This window comes from Eublepharis macularius, chromosome 14, assembly GCF_028583425.1.
Source record: "Eublepharis macularius isolate TG4126 chromosome 14, MPM_Emac_v1.0, whole genome shotgun sequence".
Classification (NCBI taxonomy): domain Eukaryota; kingdom Metazoa; phylum Chordata; class Lepidosauria; order Squamata; family Eublepharidae; genus Eublepharis; species Eublepharis macularius.
Window position 1 is genome coordinate 3083866 of NC_072803.1, and position 26763 is coordinate 3110628.

The 26763-nt window shown below is 52.0% G+C and overlaps 1 protein-coding gene across 1 annotated transcript in view; it reads left to right on the top strand.

Annotated features, from left to right (window-relative positions):
• Positions 1-17006: 17006 nt before the first annotated feature.
• The window catches only part of ZBTB16 (zinc finger and BTB domain containing 16), a 202748-nt gene continuing 192991 nt past the window's right edge, over positions 17007-26763 (top strand). Inside the window, exons 1-2 of the mRNA XM_054997477.1 lie at positions 17007-17073; positions 18825-20147. Of these exons, the coding sequence (XP_054853452.1) occupies positions 18901-20147 (1247 nt within the window). The 5' untranslated portion in view covers positions 17007-17073; positions 18825-18900. The remainder of the gene's footprint in view (positions 17074-18824; positions 20148-26763) is intronic.

A 26763-nucleotide genomic window follows, 5' to 3' on the forward strand; every position in this document is an offset into this window, starting at 1 on the left:
AAATTTCCCAACCTGGAGCTGGCAACCTTAGTTCCTTGGTGGAAGGACAGGATACAGTTAGGGTTGCCAGCCTCCAGGTAGTGGCGGGTCTCCAGGCCACAGAGCTCAGTTCACCTGGAGAAAATGGCTACTTTTGGGGGTGGACTCTATGGAATTGTGTCATGCCAAGGTCTTTTCCCTCCTCAAACCCCACTTTCTCCAGGTTTCACCCCCCAGATCGTCAGGAATTTCCCAACTTGGAGCTGGCAACCCTAGATACAGTGCAACAGAAAACACGCCTTTGAGACCACCGGGAGAAAACGGAGTGGCTTGTCCTGCTCCAGGTGAGAGAAGTGGCATTAGTCAAAATTCTCATTTGGCATCTCTGCACCCTTATGAATGGTAAGGGGTCGTGGCTGTCCTCCACTGGGCCTGGCCCCAGCTAGATGGCCCTTGGCTCCCCTGGCACCTCCTTTGGCGCCTCTAGGCATGGCCCCAGCTAGATGGCCCTCGAGTCCCCTGGCACCTCCTTTGGCACCCCTGGGCGCAGCCCTCCTCCTCTGGGCCTGGCCCCAGCTAGAAGGCCCTCGGCTCCGCTGGCACCTCCTTTGGCACCTCTGGGCGCAGCCCTCCTCCTCTGGGCCTGGCCTCAGCTAGATGGCCCTCGAGTCCCCTGGCACCTCCTTTGGCACCCCTGGGCGCAGCCCTCCTCCTCTGGGCCTGGCCCCAGCTAGAAGGCCCTCGGCTCCGCTGGCACCTCCTTTGGCACCTCTGGGCGCAGCCCTCCTCCTCTAGGCATGGCCCCAGCTAGATGGCCCTCGAGTCCCCTGGCACCTCCTTTGGCACCCCTGGGCGCAGCCCTCCTCCTCTGGGCCTGGCCCCAGCTAGAAGGCCCTCGGCTCCGCTGGCACCTCCTTTGGCACCTCTGGGCGCAGCCCTCCTCCTCTGGGCCTGGCCTCAGCTAGATGGCCCTCGAGTCCCCTGGCACCTCCTTTGGCACCCCTGGGCGCAGCCCTCCTCCTCTGGGCCTGGCCCCAGCTAGAAGGCCCTCGGCTCCGCTGGCACCTCCTTTGGCACCTCTGGGCGCAGCCCTCCTCCTCTAGGCATGGCCCCAGCTAGGTGGCCCTCGCATCCCCTGGCACCTCCTTTGGCACCTCTGGGCGCAGCCCTCCTCCTCTGGGCCTGGCCCCAGCTAGAAGGCCCTCGGCTCCGCTGGCACCTCCTTTGGCACCTCTGGGCGCAGCCCTCCTCCTCTAGGCATGGCCCCAGCTAGGTGGCCCTCGCATCCCCTGGCACCTCCTTTGGCACCTCTGGGCGCAGCCCTCCTCCTCTGGGCCCGGCCCCAGCTAGACGTCTCCTGGCCCCCGGGGAGGCCTCCCGTGCGCGGCCCTCTCCGCTTCCCCCGCGGAGCCGCTAGGGGTCAGCCGCCGGCCACGGCGAGCGGTCGGCGCAGCGCCTCCTGGCTGGGCGCAACGCGGCGGCTCCCGGCAGCCTCGCGCCTTGGGCGGCCTCTCTTTGTTCCGAGCTCGCCCGGGCGTCGGGCAGCTGCGCCGGTTGGTTGCGGAGGGAAGGGCGGGAACTCGCCGCCGCCTCCTGCCAAAGAGGCCCCGAGTTAGTTCAGGGGAAGGCGGCGCTGGGCTGGGCGGGCCCGGGCAGCCCCGTTCAAGGAAAGGCGCGACGAAGGGGCCGCGCCCGGCGCGGTTCCGCCCAGCCAGGGCAGCTGGGATGCCAACTCCTTGCGCTTGCTGAAGAGGGCCTGGGCGGACTCTGCGGAGCCCGGCGGCAGGTGACCCGTCCGCCCCCCGTCCCCTTCTCCTTGCCATCTGAAATGGGCTGGAGAAGGTGCTGAGAGCTGTCAGAAAGGCGAACCGGTGCTCAGTGGCTACAGAGCATTAGCGCAGAACTAGCACCGGGGCGCATGTTTGCTTCAAGGGGCCTGGGGAGGACGGGAGGACACGAAGCAGCCCCGGGGCAAGTGGAATTAAGCGACCCCCCCGCCCCGCGCAGCCAGCTCCACTCAGCTCGGCTCACTCTGGGCCCGCCCCCAGAAGCACCCCCCCCCCGAGCAGCGGCCCACCAATGACTTTCCCAGTAAGCTGAGGAGCCAGTATGACCCTCGCCTCTCCCCGGTTTTTGTGATGGCCCTCATGGAAGCCCCCGCCATACAGACACACAGTTGCCACTTTATGCCACAACAATTCAAGCGCTGGCTGGCCAGCGTGGCCAGCCTCCCATCTTGTGCAGTGTTGCTTTTGGTTTATTTATTTGTGTTATTTACAGCCCTCCTTTCTCACTTGAGACTGGAGGTGGATTGCACAGTGTAAATATACAACTAACAAGACAGAACATCCAATAGGCTATGCAATAGGATTAGGATTGTAGAAATCTGAAAGAGATCTCAAAGCATAGATTTAATACCTATGACTAGACATGGGCGCGAACCAAAAAAATTTAACGAACCAGCGGTTCGCGGTTTGGTGCCCACGATGATCCCAAAGTCGCGAACCACAACGAACATTTTCCATTGCCGAACCAGTTCGCGGTTCGTGGGGCGCGGAACGGCCCCCGTGGCACTTAGAGAGCCCATATTCCTGGGAAGTGTTTTGCAGGCTCTCCTACAGTCATCCCCCAAGTTTGGACAAGATTGCAAAAGGGATCTTGGAGTTATACCCTCTCCAATCCAAGTCCCTCAGGAAACTCCCACAAAAATCCAAGCTCAATTGTACTCTCTGTCTCTCTCCCTAAAGGCTAGCAAGCAAGAGCTGTGTCCCACTCCACTGCTCGCTGAAAGTGAAACCCAGCCTGGGAGCCCTCGGCTATTTATAAGCACAGGTCCCATTGAGCAACGCTGGAGGTCTGCCTTTGGCCGTCAGAGCTGCCTATCAGGGTTTGCAGGGATGGGATTGGAGTGCCCATGGCTACAGAACACCCCTTCCCCCTCCCTTCCCTGGGTGTCTTCTCCCAACTTGTAACTGCTTTGCAGCTCCATGGTTGGAAGGAAGACCTGCCGATCAAGGTAAGCTGGGCTTCCATTTGGGTTTCCAGGGTGACGGAGCGCAGACAGAGGCATTCCCCCGGCTCCGTTGCCAGGGGAATTGATTGCTGGCACCTGAGTGTCTGGCTTTCAGAACCGCGGCCGAATGCACCGAACCAGGCCTCTCCTGAACGCTGGTTCATTGGCCGTGGACAATCACGAACTGCCGGATTGCGATTGCGCGATCAATTTCGTGGGTTTTTGAAGTTCGTAATGCAGTTCTTGCCCATCTCTACCTATGACATGTATACCTCAGGAGGTGGTGGACTCTCCTTGGAGATTTTTAAGCAGAGGCTGGATGGCCATCTGGCAGCAATGCTGATTCTGTGAACCTGGGTAGACCATGAGAGGGAGGGCAGGAAGGGTTGAATCAGTGCTCAGTTCTCGTGGCCCTTCTTACATGCCCAGGGTAATGCCAATCGCCACTTCGGGGTCAGATAGCAATTTTCCACAGGTTAGTCTGGCTAGAGATCTGGGAGGTGTTTTGCCATCTTCTGGACATGGAGCAGGGGGTCACTGGGGCAGTCCGGGGGTGGGGGGTAGTTGTGAATTTCCTGCACTGTGCAGGGAAGTAGACTGGATGACCCTACAATTCTATGATTCTATGTTATCCAATGCAGAAATTACATAGTAGGATTAATCAATCTATTTCCCTATTCTTATTTTTATTGTTTTTTTATTATATTCTTCTTTTACTCTCCGGAGCTGATTCTGTATCAAATAGATTGATTGATTGATTGTTTGATTGTTTGATTAATTGACTGATTGATTGATTGATTGATATAGTAGGATCACACATACAGCAACAGATAGTGTTATATCTTTGCTTGGCTTTACTCTTTGGATTTAGCTGCTGGTTGCATCGATAGCTTATTCACCTAACTTTTGATTGTATTGTAATCTGCTTTGGAAAGTAAACCAAAAAGCAAGAGTTAAACAAACAAACAAAAAATAATAAAAAATGTGTGCATCAAAATGTGCAGCCAACTGTGCCTGAACCTAATCCACACTGTGTTACTTCCAACTGAAAGACGCCCATTTGAATGGCCCTTCTTTGGGGCGAACATCTCTGTCCAGGTTCTGGTGCAACCATTTGGATTTAAGTACTTTATTAAAGCCCAGCTGAAGTAGGTAAGGCACAAGAATTTGTTATCTCACTTCTCAAAGAAGACCTGGGCCATAGCACCCATTGACTGCAAAGCAAACGGATCTCAGCCAAAGAGGCTAGCAGTTTGATCCGGCTGAAAGGCTGCAATCATGAGACGGCGACTCATGTACTTGGGCATGGGGTGAGTCAGAGATTTGATTAGTCACGCAAGTGACCTTCCCCGAGGCAACATGGAAGTCTGCAGCCAAGCAAGAAAACTAATCTGAGCCCAGAAAAGGCACCTGGTGTGGCTTCCGTTCTGAAGCAGAGCAGATCAGGTCCTGTCCAGAACCTGAACACCAGAACTAACTAGGAATACTTTCCTCCCAACCCGTTGTTCTCTTGAAAGCAACCAAAGGCGAGTGACCTACTGAAACTCCCCTTCATTTTGAAAAGGCTTAAGAGCTTCCTAAGGGACAGAGCCCTGTGGGAGCCACTCCAGTTTCCTTGATGGGCCACAAGCAAGAAAAAACCAAGGCGGTGGAGCTATGAAGACAACTTCCAGAATGCTGCTCCCGACCTGGAGGAGGCATCCATAAATCTCTGAAAATAAAGTCTGGAGAATTTGCCAACTGTCTTGGCTTCCCAATGTTATCAGAAGCCCCAGCAGCATCGGAATTTCCAGGAAGATAAGATACTGGGGTCTTGTTGTATCTCCTGCAAATATGACAGAAATAAAATCGGTTAATAAATAACTTGGCAACCAGCCTGTACCTCCTGGGTGTGGTTTCTTGATTAGACTTACACTATCTTTGTGGCCGTTTGTGTGTCTTGTACCTCTCTGGGCAGAGACAGATGGCCCATCCCCTGCTCACGCAAGATGACCTGCAATTTCCGAAATCTAGGCCAATGTGGAATGGGGTTGTATGGAGGGACAGGGCTTATGTTCCGACTGGGAATGCACATGAATTGAGTCAGTCTGTTTCTTGAGGTTTGCTTAGCTAGTAGTGATCTACAGTTGGAAGCTTCTTCCTATGAAGTTTTTTTTGGGGGGGGGGCAGGAGAACACCACTGAAATCAACCCAACCTCCTGAAAGTCGTGAAGAACGATTTCTTTTCTTGAATGCAAATGAACTGCTTACAATCTCCCGTACAGCTCTGCCTGTAAATGGGACATGTAGCTGACTACGTCTACTTGGGCAACTCATTTTGGGGGAATTTTTATTTCGGGCCTGCCAAGATGCACAGAGGGCGTGAGTTGTCAAAGGAGGTTGGCTGATTTGTTTGCTTTGCCAAATGGTGTGTTTGAGGAGGCTTTGGTGTCCCCCCTCTGCTTCTCCTGGACGTAACTTTGGGGGTGGCTTTTGTCCCCCAGGGTCAATAGCTATTGTATGCATTGTCATGAATGGCCTGTTAATGCAATCGGGTGGCAGCCTTGGATTGGAACAGGGCTTTTTTTCAGCTGGAACGCGGTGGAACGGAGTTCCGGCACCTCTTGAAAATGGTCACATGGCCGGTGGCCCCGCCCCCTGATCTCCAGACAGAGTTTAGATGGCCCGCTGTGCCATGCGGTGCGGAGGGCAATCTAAACTCCCCTCTGTCTGGAGATCAGGGGGCGGGGCCACCAGCCATGTGACCATTTTCACCGGGGGCGATTTAAACTTTAAAAAACTCCCCCCTTGTTCCAGCTGACCCAAAGTGACGTCATTGTGCAATCCTGAGTTCCACCACCTCTTTTCCCAGAAAAGAAGCCCTAGATGGGAGGCAGGACAAGTATCTTTCCAAGCATCAGCAAAAGAAGGAATGGGAAGCATAGGACGGCTGTGACCTTCTCCCTCTCTCAGCATGCGCCATCTTTGAGATTTGGGTGCCTCAATGTGCCTCTTGCTTGAGAGCCATTGATGAGGCCTTGGGCAGCTTCCTTGATATGGACCCTTTTCTTCCACACTCGGTCTGCACCAAGCGACTTGCTGTGGATTGCTGGAGCTCCGTCTCCCCCCATGTGGGCAAATGGCATGCTAAAATCTGTGGACCATTAATCCGACCCAGGCTGCTGGTTCACATCACCAATTAAGGACCACCACATCCGTGGTCCATGAATGGCTCTCAAGTAGTATAATATGGCTAAACATTAGGAAGAACTTCCTGACAGAGCAGTGCCTCAGTGGAATGGGCTTCCTTGGGAGGTGGTGGGCTCTCCTTCTTTGGAGGGTTTTAAGTAGAGGCTAGATGGCCATCTGATGGCAATGCTGATTCTGTGAACCTGGGCAGATCACGAGAGGGAAGGCAGGAAGGGTTGCATCAGGGCTTAGTTCTTGTGGCCCCTTCTTACATGCCCCGGGTAAGGCCGATCGCCACTTTGGGGTCAGGAAGCAATTTCCCCCAGGCCTGTTTGGCTAGGGGTCCTGACGGTGTTTTGCCATCTTCTGGGCATGGAGCAGGAGTCACTGGGGGTGTGGGGAGGGGGAGAAACTTGTGAATTTCCTGCACTGTGCAGGGGGTTGGACTAGATGACCCTGGAGGTACCTTCCAACCCTATGATTCTATGATTCTAATACTAGCAGCACCACCACCACTATCGCATAACATATTTCATCCTTAGTTGTTAATATTAAGTGTTTAAATTGCGACCATCAATTACTCTTTTTGTATTGTACAGCCTTTTAAAGAATGAGATTCATTGTAATGTATTTATAGAAAGACAACTAAGGATGAAATATGTTATGCGATAGACAAACTCTTGATGGAATTCTGAGCACTTTATGATATACACAAATGCACATAGTCACTTTAATAATGATTTGATTAAGGGGTATTTTGAGATTAGACGAGTTTAGAGTTTTTCTCCTAGTTGGGGATTCATCCTATTGCATTTTCAGATTTAAATTAGGAGTGCTTTCTTTTTCATGTGACTTCCAAAATTGCCTTCTGGACTACATCTCCCACCACACTCTTTGACGACTTACTATTCCCAACATTTGGTCATCCCGAACACTGATTTGATCCAAAGCACAGTTCTTGGTCCTGCTAACATGTTCAGTGGTGATCTGGCGTGCCCTCACTTTCAGGGCTATTTTTTAATTTCTTCATATGTTATTCATTTATACCACTTCCTTTTGCCAATTTTACATTAGAAGCACCTCCATTTTCAAAGGAGGTCGGCAGCAACCCCTAAAAATGTCGATAAGATATAACAACGATTTGGCTCCTCACCCTGTCCCATTTTAATACTGTTGGACTTTTCAGGCTGAAAAGATAAGAAGCAAAACGGGAGCGGGAGACGTAGGCAGATAAAAAATTATGCAGTTAATCGAGCCCCCTCCCCTAAACTATCTCTGTGTTTATGAAGACACCGAGAGCAGTGCTTGTTACTTCTGGCTTCAGTTCTGTGCAGCACAAAGGAGACTTTCTAAATATAGGCATCGTAGAGATGATTAGGTCATCGGCTGCTAGAGGAGACATTTTAATGCAATTACAAACCAAACCATGCATTGTCGGGTAGAGACACAAAAAAATAAACATGACAGCTCAGAGCCTGGGTGCCCATTGCACAGTGTTGCGACGCCTGCCTTCCGTAGCTGAGTCACTTCTGATAATGTGCCCTTTTCCATCTGAGCTGGGGGATCAGGTCTTGGAATGTGGGCTGCCTGGCCTTGGTTGTCAAGCATTCGCCTCAGAGCAGCTTCCAGTTGGTCTCCAAGTGTTTGCAAGCTTAGGGCCCTAAGCCACTAATGGCTCTATTGTTGCACATTCTTGCTCTCCTCATGCAGGAGGAAAGGACTGGTTTTTATTGGGAAGCTGGGAAGAGCCATGGTTGCCAACCTCCAGGTGGTGGCAGGAGCGCTCCTAGAATCACAACTGAACTCCAGGCCACAGAGATGAGATCCCCTAGAGGAAACGGCTGCTTTGGAGGGTGGACTCGACGGCATTATACCCTTCTGAAGTCCCTCCCCAAACTCTACTTTTTCCAGGCTCTACCCCCACATCTCCAGATTTTGCACATTGCGTTTTGTTCTTTTTTATGCTCTGGCTGCTGGTTATGGCTTGTTGAGTATTGTTAATTTTTTGCTGTTTTGGTGATTTCGCTGCATTGTTTTTTCTTTATAAGCCTCATCGAGCAGGTCTCAGGAAAGGGGTGGTATCTGCATTTTGCAAATAGGTAGATAGACAGATGGAGCGACGGATGCATAATAGATTTCAGGGAGCTCTGCTGACAGGGCTGTTGGAACTATTTTGTCACCGTGAACAAGGCGTTGCCACTCTCCCTTTGTCACCACTGGCTGAATCCTGGAGGCGACGCCCACCCCCTCTGCGTCACCATCAATGGTTGGGCACAAGCGTAGCCTCTGTAGTGTTTTGTTGCCCTCCTGGGTGGCTTGGCTGGAGAACGAAGTCTGCATGTACAGACATGCTTTCCCCTACTTCCTGTTGGTGGACGCAGACAGGCTTGTTGTGCAGTCGTGTGTACATGGGATGGGGAGGTGTGTATCTACGTATTGCAGAGGCCCAAGGTGGGTGGGTTGTAAGGTGTCTCTGTGCGCTGTAGACATACATTCCTGCCCTCCACGCATACAAGGGTGACTGTCAGTGAGGGTGTTGCAATATGAAAAAGGGCAACAGAATTATACAGATCCAAGGTCCTGAGTTAATTTCCTAGCATCTGCAATTTAAAAGGGATCTCAGGTTTTGGGACTGGGAAAGGCCCCCAGGGGGGCCTCTGCCAGTCCAAGCATACAATACTGATCTAGTTTGACCAATGGCTGATCTCCGTATAAAGCTGCTTTGTATGTGAGCTGAGCTGTTCCTCCCCAAGGCCAGCTGTTCCCCTCTCCCCTAGGAGTGCCTGGGCACCAGTCATTCAAACAGGAGAAAGGGGAAAGATAAACAACACAGAGCCGCCTCTGTAGAAGTGGGTGAGGGGCAACTTTGGCCACCTTTCGACATTGCCCCTGGCTGCTTACTTTGGCCTGCAACGTTGATGGTGAAGCACCAAGCTCTAATCCCAGCCTTTGGTCGGCTTGGTTCCTTTCTGTGGTGAGATGCTAAAATGAGATGGAATTCAAGAGCATGAGAGAGAGACAGAAAAGGGACGGAGCGGGCAGGGATGTATCTCGATGTCCTGGGAAGGATGCTTTCCATTGAGCAGAAACACAGCTCTCTTTTTAAAAAAACATGCTAGTTCCTAATGTGAAGACAGAGGATGTAAACAACCCCTTCAGGGTTCAAGGACGACACAGCCCATGGGAAGGAAGAACATTTTTTTCTTTTTGCTCGCTTTGCTCTTGCGTGTTAAACTGGAAATTCAGCATGTGTATCGATTCGTGGGAGAGAGACAAAATAAGGAGGAATGCTCCATCCGCCAGATTTCTGCATGCCAAGTGGCTGGTAAAGGCCTGTGGCAATAGCAGCCCCGAGGAACCCCCCCCCCCCCCACAATCCTCCCCAGCTCATTGCCCCCACGTCTGGTTGGGAGACTTGCTTGCAACTAAATTGCAGGACATGAGGAAAAATGGCCTCAATCATTTGGAGTAATGGCACATGCCACGTTCCTTGCGCATGGCCAGCTTGGCCTCATTTCATGTGCTGGTTCATTCTTAATAAACATGTTACACTCCAAGGCAAGGATTAAGGCTTAAGAAAGCAAAGAAACGGAAGCGTTCAGGGTCCAAAACTGCTTCTACAAGGCATTACTGATAAATTAAAAGGGCAGCAAAACCAGGATTTGCCAACAGAATTTCAGCGCACCCCAAATCCAGTGTTTCTCTTGGAGATTGCTTAGCCCAATGCCGAAGAGTCTTATTGCTCCTTTGCATAGGAGGTGGTGGTGTGGAAGGCTGTTACTTTTGAAAGGGGCATTCTCACCCAATATGTCTGCTGGGGCGGGGGGGGGGAGGCTGTGTAAATAAATGCAGCTTGACCCATGCTTTTTTCTCCTTCAAGCTGGACTACTGCACTGTGGGGCTACCCTTGGAGATGGCTCAGAAGGGTTAGTTTAGCTGTTATAAGCAGGGCTTTTTTTCTGGGAAAAGAGGTGGTGGAACTCAGTGAGTTGCCCTAGGAGAAAATGGTCACAGAGCTGGTGGCCCCGCCCCCTGATCTCCAGACAGAGGGGAGTTTAGATTGCCCTCCGCGCCACCAAGCGGCGCGGAGGGCAAGCTAAACTCCCCTCTGTCTGGAGATCAAGGGGCGGGGCCACCGGCCATGTGACCATTTTCAAGAGGTTCCGGAACTCCGTCCCACCGCGTTCCCGCTGAAAAAAAAGCCCTGGTTACAAGCCAGAGCTGCTATACATCTCTTGAAGGGAGCTTTGTGGTTATATGCAGCCTCATCTGGACTAAGAGAATGGTTAGGTCTTTGTCTCCCAGACCAATTCAGGCTGGTATTTATAATTTACTTCTGAATGTTGATTATTGTTGAATTTCTTGCTAGTCAGATTGAGCAATCAGGAAAGGGGCCTCTAGATTTTAAAATCAAACAAACAGATTTCCACCCTATCAGCCAGCTTCTTTTGTTACTTGCATAAAAAGAAAGAAAACTAAACAAATATAGCGTTGTACTTTATGACAAAGGTTAAATGTAGCAGTGAGTTAAGTTTCAGCAGACTGTGCGGGGCCTTAGCAATGGGGTTGCCATTACGGCTAATGGGACTCACGCGGTTTAATTTCATGCGTGCAGCCGTAAAAACAGCCCCCCTAGCTACAAAATTTCAGCTCTGAGTTCCAGCCTTTTGAAAGTTAGAAGGTAAACAAAACTCCTCACCATAATGTTACTTGCTTTCTTCACTCAACCGTCTTTTTAAAACAATGGAATCTGCAGTGTGCTGCAAACGTGTGTAGGCCGCTCCTGCCCGTGTTTACTTTGCAGTAAGTCCTCCCGAATTCAATGGGATTTGCTCCCAAGGAAAGTATGCACAGGAGGCTACTTGTAGGCTAATATTTAGCTTTCTATCATTTGTAAACCCTTTGTACTAGAAGTGTGCAAAACGAAACAAACGAGCTGGAAATACAACCGGAAATTGCTGTTTCGTTAAAGCAGCTTTCAGAAGGGTGAATCAAATCCAGGAAACCAAATTATAATGACACGCTCCCACTTAAAAGTTTGTGTGTTTCGTTTCCTTTTGGTTCCTATTTTGCAGCAGCGGCAGCAGCAGGCAAGCACTGGGCCCTCATGGCAGCATCTTGTTTTCCTTGACGTCATTCATCAATTGGATCCCAAGGGGAGAGAGCCGAAGGTTATTACTTAACTCTGTTGGTGGGAAGGGGGAATGTGCGCAATGTGCATAAGTGCATATTTTTTCCCATCGCGCCCCTGGCAATGGCATCGCCTCCCTGTCAATCCAGTCCTCACAAGAAGAGACCCTTTCCACCTATCAGCTTTGGAAACGTTTGGAAACGGGGAAGTGCAGACTTCACTCATAGGCAGTAATTCTAAAGACTCTTCCCTGGGTCTACCTTCCAGGGTTGTTACAAGGACTGCAACAGGATAATATGTGTGAAGCAGATTGAACACCTACAAATGCTAATTGCAGTATTATTTATTAATGAAATTGTTCAATGAAGTTTTTTCTGGCTTAGAGATGGGTAACAGGGCAGACTTCCTGTGCTAAAAGTCTGGAAGAGAGGCAGAACTGCCCCAAACCTGACAGACTTATCGGTCAGTTCTTTGGCGATAGGTTTCTACCAGCCTGGCCCTTTGCGAGATCATGCTCACTTCCAAGGAAGCATGCCGATGCATTTCATTTGCTGGAATCTGAAGTCCGCTGTGCTTCCCTTCCTGCAAACAGCAACTAAATCGGATGCGTTTATTTTATTTTTTTATTTATCTCGATAAGACATCTTTTGAAAGTGATGCCCAAGGCAGATCACATCGTCCATATAAATCCACAAATACAATATAAGGAAAAGCCAGGCTGCTGGTCCATCCACTTCAGCTGAGCCAGTTAGTGTAGTGGTTAGCAGGGCTTTTTTTCAGGGGGAACGTGGTGGAACAGAGTTCTGGCACCTCTTAAAAATGGTCACGTGGCCGGTGGCCCCGCCCCCTGATCTCCAGACAGAGGGGAGTTTAGATTGCCCTCCGTGCCGCTGAGCGGAACGGAGGGCAATCTAAACTCCCCTCTGTCTGGAGATCAGGGGGCGGGGCCACCGGCCACGTGACCATTTTCGCCGAGGGCAATTTAAACTTTAGAAAACTCCCCCCTTGTTCCAGCTGACCCAAAGTGACGTCATTGTGCGGTCCTGAGTTCCACCACCTCTTTCCCCAGGAAAAAAGACCTGGTGGTTAGAATATCAGACTAGGATCTGGGAGTCCCAGGTTTGAATCCCGTCTGCCAAGGAAGCTCACTGGGTGCTCACTGGAAGCTCGCCTGGGGCAATCGCAGGCTGTCAACCTAACCCTCCTCTCAGGTTGCCTTGTGAGGATAAAATGGAGGTGAGGAGAGCGATGGGTGCCAGTTCGGGTCCCCACTGGGGAAGTGGCGTATAAACAAATAAATAGCATTGCTCTCTCTGGCGGGCAGGAACAGGTCTTCCTTAGCGCCAGCCGCCCGAGGCTCTTCAGCAGGAGGCGCTGAGGACCGAACCAGGGGTCTTCTCCCAGCAAAAGTGGAGTTCTGCCATGGAGCCAAGGCCCCACCCATTCTGCATGATCCTCATTTGCATATGCAGGGGAACGAGGAGGTCAGATGCTGAGTTGGTGGAGTGGGGGGGCAGGAGAAGCCTCATGCCTGGAACCTCTCCCCTGTATTAAAGACTTCTTGGAAGCAGAAAGCCAGCTGAGCAAGCAAGGGCGGAGAGCTTGGATGCTTTCTCCACGCTGTACTCCTCTCTTGGCGTGTTTTGCGGTGCTGCTTGCACTGGTCGGTCTCCCCCATCACCATCAAGGCATTTGGACAGTCACTGCGAGGAAAAGTGAAGCTGGAGTGAGAGATGCAAGCGGTCTATTCAATCAGTCAGACTTGATAAAAGCCCTGGAAGACGTCAGTCTCTCAGCCCTGCATGAAGGTTCCCCTGGCCTACCCGAGCACTCACCAGTATCTCCTGCTGCCATTCTTCTCTGTGAAGGTGGGCTTATTCGCTTCCTCCAGCCACCCTTCCCCAACCTCTTGCTTGCTTTGCCCCTGTCCTTCCACCTCCTGCCACAGAGCCCTCTTCACACTCAGCTTCCCGGCTCTCATCCTCCCTGCCTGCCCAGGACCTCTGTCTCTGCTACTCCACCCAACACCCTTCGCACTGGCAGTGCCCCCAGTCCCTGGACTTGTGTACGAGCCCCTCCATCCAAGTCAACCTTTCATTGCTTTTACAGAATTGATATTATTCACTAGCAGGGGTCATTTCGTAGAAAAAGAGCTGGAGGAATTCATTAGCATAACTCATTAGCATATGCCATGCCCCTTGACATCACTGGAAGTGTGTCATTCGCATAACTGATTTGCATATGCCACACCCCCTGACATCACCTATCATGGCTGTTTTGGACCCAATCCTGGCCATTCAGGGCCAAAATTGGGCCCAAAATGGCAAAAAAGGGCTGAAAATGGCCAAAAGGGGCCCAAAATGGTCAGAATCGGGCTGCTGCTGAGCGGGAGAGTGATCCACCACCTGTCAGAGGCCCAATCCGGGCTGTTTTGGCCCTGATCCAGGCTGAAATGGGTCCAAAATGGCCGAGAGGTGGGTGGGGCCACCTGACATGTGACCTCTTTTGGGAACTGCCGGAACTGTGTTCCGGCGTGTTCCCCCTCAAAATGAGCCCTGTTCATTAGTATTATTAATAATAATAATAACTGCCCTTACATGCCACTCTTTTAGGCAGACGAGTGCCTCACTCAGAGTGGTGAACAAAGTGTGTGTACTTATTATTATCTTCACAATTCAGCTAGGGAGCTGAGGCTGAGAGAGCTGACCAAAGGGCACCTGCTGAGCTCTTGGCCGTGGTGGGATTCCAACCATCCGAGGGGAGGAAACATGTTCTGTGCAGCTCATCCAAGCAACCGTTAGAGATCTCATCCCCAGCTTGCTGTTGAGAGGCCTCAAGCCGTTCTTACTCCACGAGCGTCACCATTGCTGTCTCATCCTCACAACCATTAAATCCAGTTATAATTATTGGCACACTTTCCCTTTCTCTGCATTTTGCACCCACCCCACCGCAGGGCCCAAGGCGTTCTCTTCTGAATGCCATTCTTATTTTGCTATTTTAACAGTAACAATAGCCAGTTATAGCCTATTTGTAACATGTAAGGGGAGGGAGGAGGAGAGGAGGTGAGTGGAGCAAAGCCAGGTAGCTCTGTTCGTTTACGTGCGTTCATTTCAGAAAGCAGAAAATGCAGAACTCAGGAAAGCGGGCCACATTGACGCAGAATCAAAGCAGAGAAGAGCAGGGAATGATGGTGCAGTGGGGAAAGGAATTTTCATTTCACTCAAGGATCCGTGGTTGTTTTCTCTTTGAACTGTAGTGTGGAGTGGTGGTAGAGAGTGCCCTCAAGTCATAGCTGACTCAGGGTGACCCCTGGCGGGGTTTTCGTGGCAAGAGACTAACAGAGGTGGTTTGCCGTTGCCTGGCTCTGCAACCCTGGCCTGCGTTGGAGGTCTCCCATCCAACTACTAACCAAGGTAGACCCTGCTTAGTTTATGAGATCTGACCAGATGAAGCTCACCTGGGCTATCCAGGTCAGAGCTAGAAATGGGGTATGAACCATATATTCCTCCAATTCTGAGAAGTACATAAATTCAGTAACTCAGTCATTAATTAGATTACTGACTGGCTGAAAAGTTTTTAAAAATCATGCTTGTTATCTGCCTCGAGTCTGCCAATGAGAAAGGCGGACTTTTTATGCAGTCCTAGCCTGCAGTCCTAGGAACACTTTCTTGGGCGTAAGCCTCGTTGAATAAAACAAAACGTGCTTTTAAATAGACCTGCTTAGGACTGCTCCCAAAGTTTTCTGAAGACACGTCTTTGCTCCTGTAATTTGGAAGCCTAAATTGTGTGTGTGTGTGATCAAAACACAAAGTCATGGGCCACAATTCAAATGTGCAACTAGTGGGAGCCATTGAGCAGCACTACTCTGCTCTCCTTTCAAATGGGCTGTGCATAGGAGCGCTACTAGAGGGGCAGAGTGCTGCACAGGAGAGAGGCAGGAAACCTATAGGATGGGGGGGGCGGGGGCGGGCAGAAAACACATTGCATGCTCCGAGTCACTCTCTCCTTGCTCGGTATGTTCCAGCCCTGAGATCTGGGATTCACTTCTCTGCATCAAGCGCACAAATGCTGATGGCACAATACGTTTGTTAGTGTTTAGAGGCCCTGATCCAAAGAACAAATGGCATGTGTAAGGCCCATAGAAATGGATGCTGGTGTCTGTGCAGGTGTCCAGTTTCAAAAGGAAAAGGACATGCCAGGGAGATGGAGGTGGGGGGGGGGCGGTCCCCACGCCTGCTGCTTGCAGGGCAGGATTCTAATCGGAAGCTTTGGTGAGGCAGGCTTGCTTCTGCATCAGGCATGGAAGGGATCAAGCAAGGAGGCACAGCAGGGGGGCGGCGCGCACCTCCTTCTCCTCCTGCCCTTGCTGCTTTTCAGCATCTTAGAACTTTTGGACAAGCCCTCTTCTTCTTCTTCTTCTTCTTCTTCTTCTTCTTCTTCTTCTTCTTCTTCTTCTTCTTCTTCTTCTCCTCCTCCTCCTCCTCCTCCCCCCTCCCCACTTTAAATGGGCCTGTGGTGTCCAAGTGAGACCGCTGAGTTTTTTCTAGTCTTCTTAAAGCTGGCCATCCTCTCCCCTGAGTCAAAACTGGAGGCATGCTGTACTCTTCTAGTGGAGCAGTTTAGCTTTGAATATAGATCAGGGTAGAAATGACTCACCCTCTTAGGAAAACAGGCCACTGGTCTCCGTGTAACTCACTGTCAGAGCAGGAGACATAATTGGAAGGAATGGAAGTAGAGCAGGGACTCATGCCGAGAAGCGAGGGCAGCCTCCCCGTAGGCAGGGTCCCTGGGCTGGCAGGAGCCATTCGTTTCCTTTAGCGTTGGCTAACTAAGGCGCTGCTGGCACGGCTGTCAGGCAGCCAGGAACGCGCTTGGGGATCGGGCCGGCTGCGGGGCGATGGAAAGGGCTGAGGATTGCCCGGGCGCGGGTGCCCCGTCCCGTCTCCGCCCGGGAGTTTGTGCGGCTGCAGGTGCCGGGGGAGGCGGGGCGTCGGCGGGGGGGGGGGGGTCCCCGGGCTCTACCCCCTCCCTCGGGCAGCTGCCGCCTGCGCCTCCATGTTTGAAGCGGGCAGGGGAAGCGCTGTCCAGCAGCGGCTCGCCAGAGCTCGCCTTTCCTTGCGCCGCGCAGTCCGCGTTGCCGAGCAGCCCGGGCGCTCCGGGGGCCGCTCCCGCCCGCCTCCCGCCTCCCGCCCCAGCAAGTCCCCCAGGGCCGCTCCCGCTTGGCCCCAGGGGTGCGCGGGCGTCGCAAACGGCGCCTGGAGTCCGGCTCTGGGGGGGGGCGCCCTTCGCCCCCGTCCCCCCTAGTGCAACACCCCCCCCCCCCGCCAGTTCCTCCGGGCTGGATCCGGAACCCCCCCCGGCTCGGCCCCGGCGCCGCTTCCCCCTCCTCCGACGGGGCGGACGCGGGGCTCGGCGGGGGGGGGAGGGGGCGCGCGGCGGGGCGAGCTCCTGAGCGCGTGCAGAGCGCCGCGCCCTCCCCGGCAGCCCGCGGCTCGGCCGGGCTGGGCTGCCTTCCCCGCGCGCGGCAGCTAGGGGTCAGGGCAGGCCCGCGGCGGGGCGGGCGGTGCCAGCACTCAAGATGGAGCCGGGCCGGCGCTTCGAGGGGGCGGCCCGTGCGCGCCTCGCCAGCCGGCGCAACGTCAGGCAGGCAGAGCGGCTGGTGATTCGCTGGCCCGGCCGCCGAGCCCCGCTAGAGCGGCTGAGCGGGCGCTGCGAACTGCCCGGCCGGCGATGCCGCTCCGACGCCGCCGACGCCGCCCAGCAGCGCGCCCGGCAGCGCCCGGTGAGTGGCTCGCCCGGCCCGAGGGCTCGCGGGGCGCCCGCGGCGGGGCTGCACGAGCCTCGCCTTCGCCTTCGCCTTCGCCGGCTCGCTTCGCCGCCGGCCGGCCGGCCGGCCAGCCGGGGCGCCACAAAGGACCGGCCCGGGGCGGGGGCGAGGGCCGGCCGTTCCTTTCGCAGCGCGCCGCGGGACTCCGGCCCGACTTCGCCGAGCTTCGCGGGGCGCGCCGAGCCCCCGGCAGAGTTTCGCGCGCCGCGCCCCGAAGTCCCGGCTGCCCTGGGGCCGCCCCGGGCGCTCGCCTGCTCCGCGGAAGCCTGCCGGCCGCCAGCCCCAGCCCGGCTCCGGCGCGCCTCCGGCTGGCTTTCCCCGCCGCGGCTGCCCGAGGCGCGCCCGGCGCCCGCTCGCCTTCCACCGGCGGCCGCGATCGCAGCGCCGCGCAGCTCCGGAGCCTCCCGGCGCCTGAGCGGCGCTCCCGGCTCCAAGCCGCCACTTGCGCAACAAGCGCCCTCCGGCCGGGCCCTGCCCCGCGGCCCCCGGAAAAGAAGCGCGGCGCGGCGCTGCCGCTCGGAGCGGCCCCGTCTGCCTCGGACGAGGAGCCCCGATCGGGCCCGGCCGCCTGCGAAGCAGCCCGAAGGCTCCGCCGCCCCGTCGAGGGCTCCCCCCGCTCCGGAGCAGGGCCGCTGGGGGTGGGGGCTGGGGGCTGGAGGAGAAGCCCGGGGCAGCCGCGAGCCCCCCGGGGCCGGGAACCGGGGCCGGAGCCGGGGCGGCTTTCGAGCGGAGCGACAGCCCGGGAAAGTCGCTTCAGGTGGGCGGCCGGGCCGGGCCGGGCCGGCGCAGAAGAGCCGCTTCGGATGAGCCGGTCGCCGCTTCCAGGCCGGCTGCGTTTCCCGAGAGCCCTGCGGACGGGGGCTCCAGCCGGGGCGGCGGAGGGGCCGCCGCCGCTTCCCTCCACGGCGCTGCCTTGCTGGGGGGGGGGGGTTGGTGACTGGGCAGGGAGAGATTGGGGGCGGGGGGGGCGCCAGCCTTTGTCGGTTGCCCCCTTGCTTGGGCTGGAGGCCACGAAGGTGTGGGTCCTCCCAGGAATTGGGGAGGTGGTCTCATGCACCTCTCCCAGTGTCGGAAGCCAGCCGCCCCCAAGCCGGGCCATTTGGCTGGCAATGGGGTTGGCAGGGCTGCTGGGGAGCGAGGAGGTGGAGCATCTTGACTTTTGGGAGCTGGGCTGGCAGAATTTTAGGCTCTCAGGCTGCCTGAACCCGCTTCCCCCCCCCCCCCCGTGATCTGTGCGCCACTTGGCTGCACCGTCCCTGGGGGGAGGAGGCGTGTGTGCCAAAAGGGATGCTGTTGAAAGCCGTGAATTGGGGCTGGGGTGTTTAAAGCCTGGGTGAGCAGACTGGTACAAGGTGGAAAGAAGAGGCTGGCTTGCTCTCAGGTGGGATGGCCTGCCCCTCTCCCCGGGAGCAGCATGACGGGCTCAGGGTGCCCTTCCGCACTCTCTTCCCTCACCAGCATTTCTCTGTCCACGTGTGGTTTGTAGGTTAGAGGAGAAAGCAAAGCAGGCAGGCATCCGGCCCCCTCCATTGACTCCCCACTGCCCCCTTTGCTCTCTCTAATTATTCTCCCTTTTTATTTGCCTTTGGATTAAAAAAAATTCTTTCCTCAACTTCCCCAGGGTTCTCTCAACAGCTTCCCAAAGGCGTGTGGTTCGTGATATATGTATATTTTAAGTTCTCATTTCTGTTCTTCACTTTGTACAGACATCTGAGCCCCAAGGAAGCCAGCTCCAGACGGTCCAGTGGCAAGACTCCCCGATGCCTAGACTCTGGGAGTGTTATGGATTTGACTAAAATGGGGGTGATACAGCTCCAGAACCCGAGCCACGCCACGGGGCTCCTGCACAAAGCCAACCAGATGCGTCTTGCAGGGACCTTGTGTGATGTGGTAATCCTGGTGGACAGCCAGGAGTTCCACGCTCACCGGACTGTGTTGGCTTGCACTAGTAAGATGTTTGAAATCCTGTTCCACCGCAATAGTCAGCATTACACCTTGGACTTTCTCTCGCCGAAGACTTTCCAGCAGATCCTGGAGTATGCCTACACTGCCACCTTGCAGGCTAAAGTCGAGGACTTGGATGACCTTCTTTATGCTGCTGAGATCTTGGAGATCGAGTACCTGGAGGAACAGTGCTTGAAGATCTTGGAGACCATCCAGGCCTCGGAAGACAACGACACTGAAGTTAACATGGCTGATGGAGGCACTGAAGAGGAGGAAGACCGGAAGTCAAAATATGTTAAAAATATTCTCATCTCGAAGCATTCCAGTGAAGAGAGCGGCTACTCCAGTCTAGCCAGCCAGAGCGTAACAGGGACGATGGTGGAGCAGAGCCCTTCGGTGTCCACCTCCTTTGGACTGTCTGCCATGAGCCCCACTAAGGCTGCTGTTGACAGTTTGATGTCCATTGGCCAGTCGTTACTGCAAGGGGCATTGCAGCCCAACGCCCCCGAGGATTTGCACTCGGCCAGCGGCCGCCATCCAAGCGTGTCTGAAGTGAAAACTGAAGCCATGCAGGTCGAGGAAGCCTTGAGCCATGAGAGCCCGAGGACAGCTGACCTGAACACTTCCGTCGGGGACAAGGCAGAGGACAAAGGCAAGCAAGGCCCCGGCACTCCGACGCGCAGCAGTGTGATCACCAGTGCCCGCGAGCTTCATTATGCCCGGGATGAAACTGCAGAGCAGCCCCTTGAAGCTGTCCAAGGCCCCCCGGTTGGGCCGGAGCTGATGGTTCCTCATGGTGAGAAGCCCATGGGCCTCTATTCTGTGTTACCCAATCACAAAAGTGATTCCATGCTTAGCATCTCTTCCTCCATGGCGCCTGCCCTGCACATGCAACCTGCCCTTGCCGTGTCCATGGACTTCAGTGCCTACGGGGGGCTCCTGCCCCAAGGCTTCATTCAGAGGGAGCTGTTCAGCAAGCTCGGGGAACTGGCTGTGGGTATAAAAACCGAAACCCGAGCCATTGGCGAGCAGTGCAGTGTCTGTGGGGCGGAGCTGCCGGACAATGAGACGGTTGAACAACACAGGTACGTGCACTCTCCGTCTTCTCGCAGCCTGACCCCTGGTCTCGCTCTTGCTTTCAGTCAAACCTTACCTTTCACTTCTTGAACAGTGGTCGCCCCCATTCGCCGCCCCACCCTAATCTTTAAGAGACTTACTTTATTGTCTGCTGGACAAAACCCGGTTTTGTTATCATTTGTGCCACTAATATTGGTGTCGAGCTTTGAATTACACGAAAAAGGTTTGGACAGCTGGTCTTTCAAGTGGAAGCAAAATTAAGCAGATGCCCAGGCTAGTGGAGGCAAAATTTAGTGTGGGTAGGGGGCCTGTCTGGCATTTGATGCCCAAATTGGTCCTTGTGGCCTCTGACTGAAGAAGGGCGGCCAGACGACTTCTTCCCTGGAGAGGAATACTTTGTGCTTCCTAGAAAGCCGGTCCTTTTGGCCTCTTGATTTTCTACCGCTTTGGTTCCCGTTGTGTGGATGCAGAGCTGTTTTGGGACCTGTTGCAATGTGCAAGTGTGTGTGTGTGTGTTTTATTGTGTCTTAAGGCTGTCCTGTCAGCTTGTATGCAAGGATGTGACTGCCAACGTGAGCCATATCTGAGCCATCAGAGTTTGCCAAGCAGGCCTCTGTTATCTTCTTTCCAGGTTTCTAATGTACATCTCCATACGAAGAGCTGGTTTCAGTGCCATGCAGGCCGGGCTAAAGAGCTGGCCTGTGGGGTGTGGTGCTCAGGTGGCATCTCCCTGGAACCTGTGCAGGGCAGCAGTGTAGCATGCCGAGAAGCCTGGCACGAGGAGCAGCCCAGTTTCACTTAGGATGCTAGGCCAGTGTCATGTTGAAACTGGGCTGAAGAGCGTAAGAGCAGCTCCTAATTTGGTCTCTGTGTTTTCTCCACACACACACACAGATACTCACACTTTCCCTGATCACTAGCTACAGTGAACAGACGTACAATCTCTCTACAGTGTACTCTTGAGGGCTTTTTAAAATAAGCCTGTTGAGTAATGTTACATTTAATGCACATGCTCCAGAATGATTGGATATAAGCCTCACATTTAATCAGGTATTCCCTGGTATCATTCGTCAAGTGAGCAAGTGTGTCTCTTTCTTACAGTCGGCTGTGTGCGTATTCACTGTAATACGTGGACGAGGCTCTTAGGTTTCTCCCTGGCACACAAGGTCACGTTGCGTCTTTTTTGTACAGCTATTATGTTTGATATTGGGCTCTTCACAATAATACACCCCCTCTGCTGCTTCCTGGAGATCCAGTTAGAATCGTCATCTTTTGGACCTGTTGCTCGGAAAGTATCGCTGCTCTTCACTTGGGCAGTTTGACGATATAGGATTCCCCCCCCCCCATGAGGTAATTGACCTATTCACTATTTTGGTGAATTTTGGTTGTTTTCCCTGGCAGGTCTGAAAGTTGTTTTAATTCATATTGGCTTAACCAGAAGATGTATGTAGACCTCTAATCTTTATTTTTTTAAACCAAAATGCAGTTTGCTGCATGCATTCTCTAACAGAGGATAACACTCTAAAATATTGGAATGAAAAATCTCCACATCAGATTAGTGAACAAGTGATTTTCAGATCTGGGTAAAATAGATCTCTGTGCTTTGTTTTTAGCAAATTTCTGCTTGTACCTTTGGGAATAAACTCAGAATCATTCCAGAAAAGCTTTGCCTTGAAACAAATGTGTCATTTCTTTTTCTTTTTAGTGTGAGAGGTTGTTTTAGGAATCTGTTTCTGATGGCATTGCTGGGCAGCGTTGGGAGGGGCCTGCCTTGTAAATTGATCTGGGGATCTTCCGTTTTATCTGGTAGGTGAAAAGGGCTTTTTTCCCATCACTCAGTTTGCCGCTCCCCCGGCTGGCTGCTTAGCTCTGCCTGTGAGAACAGAAAACCAAAACTACTTCTTGTTTCAAAGACAGCATCAGTTTAGCCATGTGCAAACATTTGCTTTGGATATATAGAGCTAAGAATATTTCTTGTGTGTCTAATACTGTGTAAACATATTATGGGGTAGGCTGCTAATAGGGATTCAAAACGACAATATCAGAGATGCTCTGAAGTGTTTTAATGAACCAGCACGTTTAATTATGATAGTTCCAACGTACAATATATACACTGGCAGCTTGCTTGTGTGATAAAGAGAATTGTATAGTCTATCGGAAGTCTTGTAGCCAGTTTGGACTGGCAGCTTCTAAAGACAATAAAAGCAGCTGATGTACAAAGATGTTCCTTCCGCTCGGATGTAGGCTGGCCTGGCAACACCCTCCCCCGGTTTTTAAAAAACACAGTACCAATGTGTTACTCTGGTGGTTGGGTTATTTTCATCACTGGTTTAAAAATGGAGCATGTCATTGGATTCTCTGGGTTCTACTGAATCTTGTTCTGCTAAATAACTGGTGGGACAATGTGCCCTGTTTCTGACTTAAATGTCTTCAGCTGGGTGACTCGTACAATTGAATGCTTCTCCCGAATGACTGCAAATCTCCCTGCTCATAGAAAGCTAGCATGCCAGGGAAAAGGGATTTAGTATAGTTCTTTCCCTGACACGCCACTTTTCTACATGCAAATGTGTGTTTCGCTTGGAGAAACATTCCATCTCCCACCTCGGCCGAGAAAAAGGCTAGCTGCCTCTCCTGTTGTTCTTTAGAAAGAATGTGGCCACACCATGATGGGTGGGCCACAGAACTGTTTAGATATTTGCCTGGAAAGAGTTTAGGGAGTACTAAGCCCACAAGTGCCAGGAAAGATTTGCTGATCTGCCTGAGGTTGTACCATCTACAGGAGTAAGCCCATTCCTATAATCTTCAAGTGCTGTGGGTATATACATAGAAACAGCACTGCCTGAAGTTTGTGAGACTGGGAACAAATCCCACTGCATTTTATGGAGTTTACTCCCCACTAAATGTGCCAAGGCTGGTAGCTCTTAGAGAGGAATTCTACACATCTGTAGTCGGAATCCTGCTCAAGTATGCTCACTGGGGCTTTCTCCCAGAATAGACCCCTTAGGATTGCGCTTAGCAAAAGTGTGTGAAAATGGGAATCTGGGATTGTTCTTCTGTTTCTACGACATCCTTGTCCCAAAGAGGCTAGGCATTGATCGCTTTTCAAAACAAGCGGATGACGCTCATCCCTCATCAGTTTCCCCAGAATACTAGAGGAAGAACGAATCCCCCATTTTGTCCCTTTTTTCTGACATTTGTCTCTGAGCTTCATTTTGCTTCTCCATCATTCCAACTGAACTTTGGAGTTGGAAAAGGGTCACCTAGCTGCTGCTTCAAGTGTACTCGTATTTCTGCCCACCATTATATGACTGATGTGCTAGTGTGCCTTGGTAAAACACTGCCACAAAGCAGCCCGGATGCAAGGTTAAACATGATGGTGTCAGGAGTGCGTGTGCTGTGATGAGATATCTCTGTTGTTCAAACACTGCAGCAAAATAATCTTGATGCAGTTGTCCCTTGTGTAGTATCCTGGCTGCTTTTTGCTGTGTTTTACTGATGGGCAATTGCACATCAGTGACCATTGCGAAGGACCAGAGCGATGCTGTTAAACAACTTTGGAAATGAAAAAACACAGCAGTGCTGGATTTCTAATGCATTAGTTCAGAAACTTTGCAGACAATATCAGGTAGTTCAGCCCTCTACCTGGGTTTGACTCTGAAGACTGCCACGGAAGCTCTCTGGGTAACTTTAGGCCGGTCACATTCTGTCTGCCTAACCCTTTCTCACAGGCTGTTTGCTGTGAGAAAAACTTAGGAGGGGAGAATAATATTCTGTAGCCGCTTTGAGTCCCCACAGGGGATATAAATGAACAAATATAAATCCATGCATGCAAATAAAACAGGCCAAATACTGGAGTGCCCTTTGCACTTTTAAGGTTTTCAGAAATCGTGAATCGTATTCTGGTTATTGCAAAATTGGCACAGAGTGAGTGATTTTCAGTCTGATTGCTAAATACTCAGTACAATCCTAAACATATTCTAAGCCCATTGAAATCAGTGGGCTTAGGATGGAGTAACTCTGTTTAGGATTGCACCAACGGTCTCTTCTTTTCCACGTGTGGGGGAATAAACTGGTCCAAATTGGCTACAGCACCAGGGCTGGCCAGGAAGGCAACTTGGCAGAGGTTGTTTGGGATTTTTTTAGCACTAAACCAGTTGGATGTTGGCAGAGCTGATTAATAATCTTTTAATGGCAGCGCATTTTCAGTCGAATTAGAATTCCCCTCATTGTTCCAAATTATGAATAGTCTTGAATCGTTTTTTGTTTTTTTTTATGGCAGGTTTTCTCCCTTGAGAGTCATAAATGGATAACTTTGATGCTTTTAATGCCTCCTCCTGGTTGCTTTTCTCAGCAACAAAATAAGTCTTCCCTTGCTGCGGAGCTTGCAGGCTTAAGAAACGGCCGGTCTTAACATTGGTGTAGCACTAACTAATCGTGGCAGAGTCCAGTGGGAGCCGTGGGGTGGTGACTGTCCGAAGCCTGGACACACAGCAAGTTGAGGTGGGCACGTGGTGGCCGAGCGCAGAGGTGGTGGAATGGCTGCTACCCCTTTGGGGATGACGTTTCTCCAGGTTCCTCTAGATCAGTCATTCCCTGTAAATGGGAAACTAGCTCAGCTAATCTCTCCCCCTGATGGGCCATTTTATTAGTGTGTGTTTGGATAGGTTTTACATGGGCACCATAAAAATGTGACCAACTTCCCTGCTGCCCGAAGTAGCACCATCTCTCCCACCACATTCTGCTGCCTTCGCAATTAACCTTTGATGCATTTTGCCAGTGTAATTAAGCCCCCCCCTCCCACTGTGTTGTGTACTTGTGCTCCTGAACCAAAGTTAAAATGGGCTCCTGAGTAAAACCAAAGGGTCAGTAACCCAGCTATCAATTGTTTTAAAGGCCGAAGCATCAAAGTGGTCCTTGCAGGCCTTAATCCCGTCACCATCTGATCGGAAGAACTTTCCAGTAAAATGCCAATGGATTTCTGTCCGTGGCCGATTCCAGACGGGCACAAATAAAGCGAGTGCTTTCGCTTTTTCAGCGACAGCACTCGTAAAAACCCGCAATTTCCCATCCCGGCTTACCTGCGGTCCATGGCGCTCGGTTGCACTATATAAGCGGATGGTGTGAACGCAGTATGGCGGGTTTGCACACTTCTGGACGCTTCGTCGCCACGGAGAGGCCCTCCCCCTTCCCTCCTTCCTTTGCCGGCCGGCCGGCAACAATATTCCCTTAATTTTTTTTTAAAAACCGGGCGCCATTTGCGCAGTCGCACATTTGCGCACATCAAACTGCGCAAATGCGCACAAATGCACAAATGCACAAAAGCGCACAAACGTCGATGCTGCGTATTTGCATACCTGCGCGTTTGCGCATTTGTGCAAAACACGTAAAAAAAATTTTTTTAAAAACAAAATGCGAACCAATGAAGGCCCCCCCGACGTCAACTGTGACGGGGAGGAAACAACCAATCCCGGGTACCTCAGTTGGCCGTGCGAACATCCGGAAGCGGGACGGCACGACACGCTGCGAGACAAAGCGGATGGAGACGAAAGTGAACACGTGGCCGGTAAGCGATTATTTCTGCAGAAAAACCGCAATTTCTGGCCATCTGGAATCGGCCCATGTAATCTAAATACTAGTAAATATGAATGGTGAATGTTGACATTTACTGGTAATTCTCAGCATCCTCAGAAGCTGATGGAAAATGATGCTTATGACCAGATTTCATGTTTGTTTGCCTGAAAACGTTGCCATGGACCATTGGAAAACATGCCGAGCACGTTGGGTGAATAAAAGACATGACGTTGCTTTTATCTGGGGTGTTTTTGTGACATTTGCCAATTAAAGCTTCAGACGGCCCAAATTCCTTCAACGAATGGTCCAGTGTTTCTCTCATTTCCATAATTTACTGGTAAATGTTGACCTTATTTCTTAAAATTGGCTGGAAAATGTGCCAAGAATTGAGAAGAAACTAGTTGAAAACATGAGGTTTAACTGGGTTTTAGCCAAAGGTGAATGATAGTTTTTGATACTTCACACTGGCCTGAGAAAATGACATTTAGAGGTATTGGTAAATGTCACCAGTGACTGGAATTTACTATAGGTACGGTATAGTTTCTGAGGCTGTGGTGCATAAAGAAAGAGATTGGTGAGGTAAATTCAAGAGAGCAAGGGAAGTTTGTGTTGGGAATTGATGGGAGAGATCTTTGGGGTGGAGGTCTTTGTCTCTGCTGAGGCTTTTCAACCGTTTTTGCCTTTTGAAATAACAGCTGGTATTCTTGACCTTCCCCAAAAGCAAACATCTCTTTATATTAATATAAGTTTAACAGTTCAGTTGAGCTGCTTTTTTGATTAAGAACATCAAAACTTTGAAGGACATTCCGCTTCCCCCCTCTTTTTAATGTTTAAAATGGAGCTTAAGTTTTTGACTAATTGAGTGTGCATTGAGTTTGCAACTGTACATTTCTTGAAAATAAAAGATTTCCTTCGAGGTTCAGGAAAGTTCATAGTTAATCTGATGTTGGTATTGATTTTAGCTTCTAATTGCGCATTAGGAGGGGGAGGGGAGTCCCACCGTTCAAAGACGCTTAAATACAGTACTATTAATGAGAGAGTTGCCTACCTTCC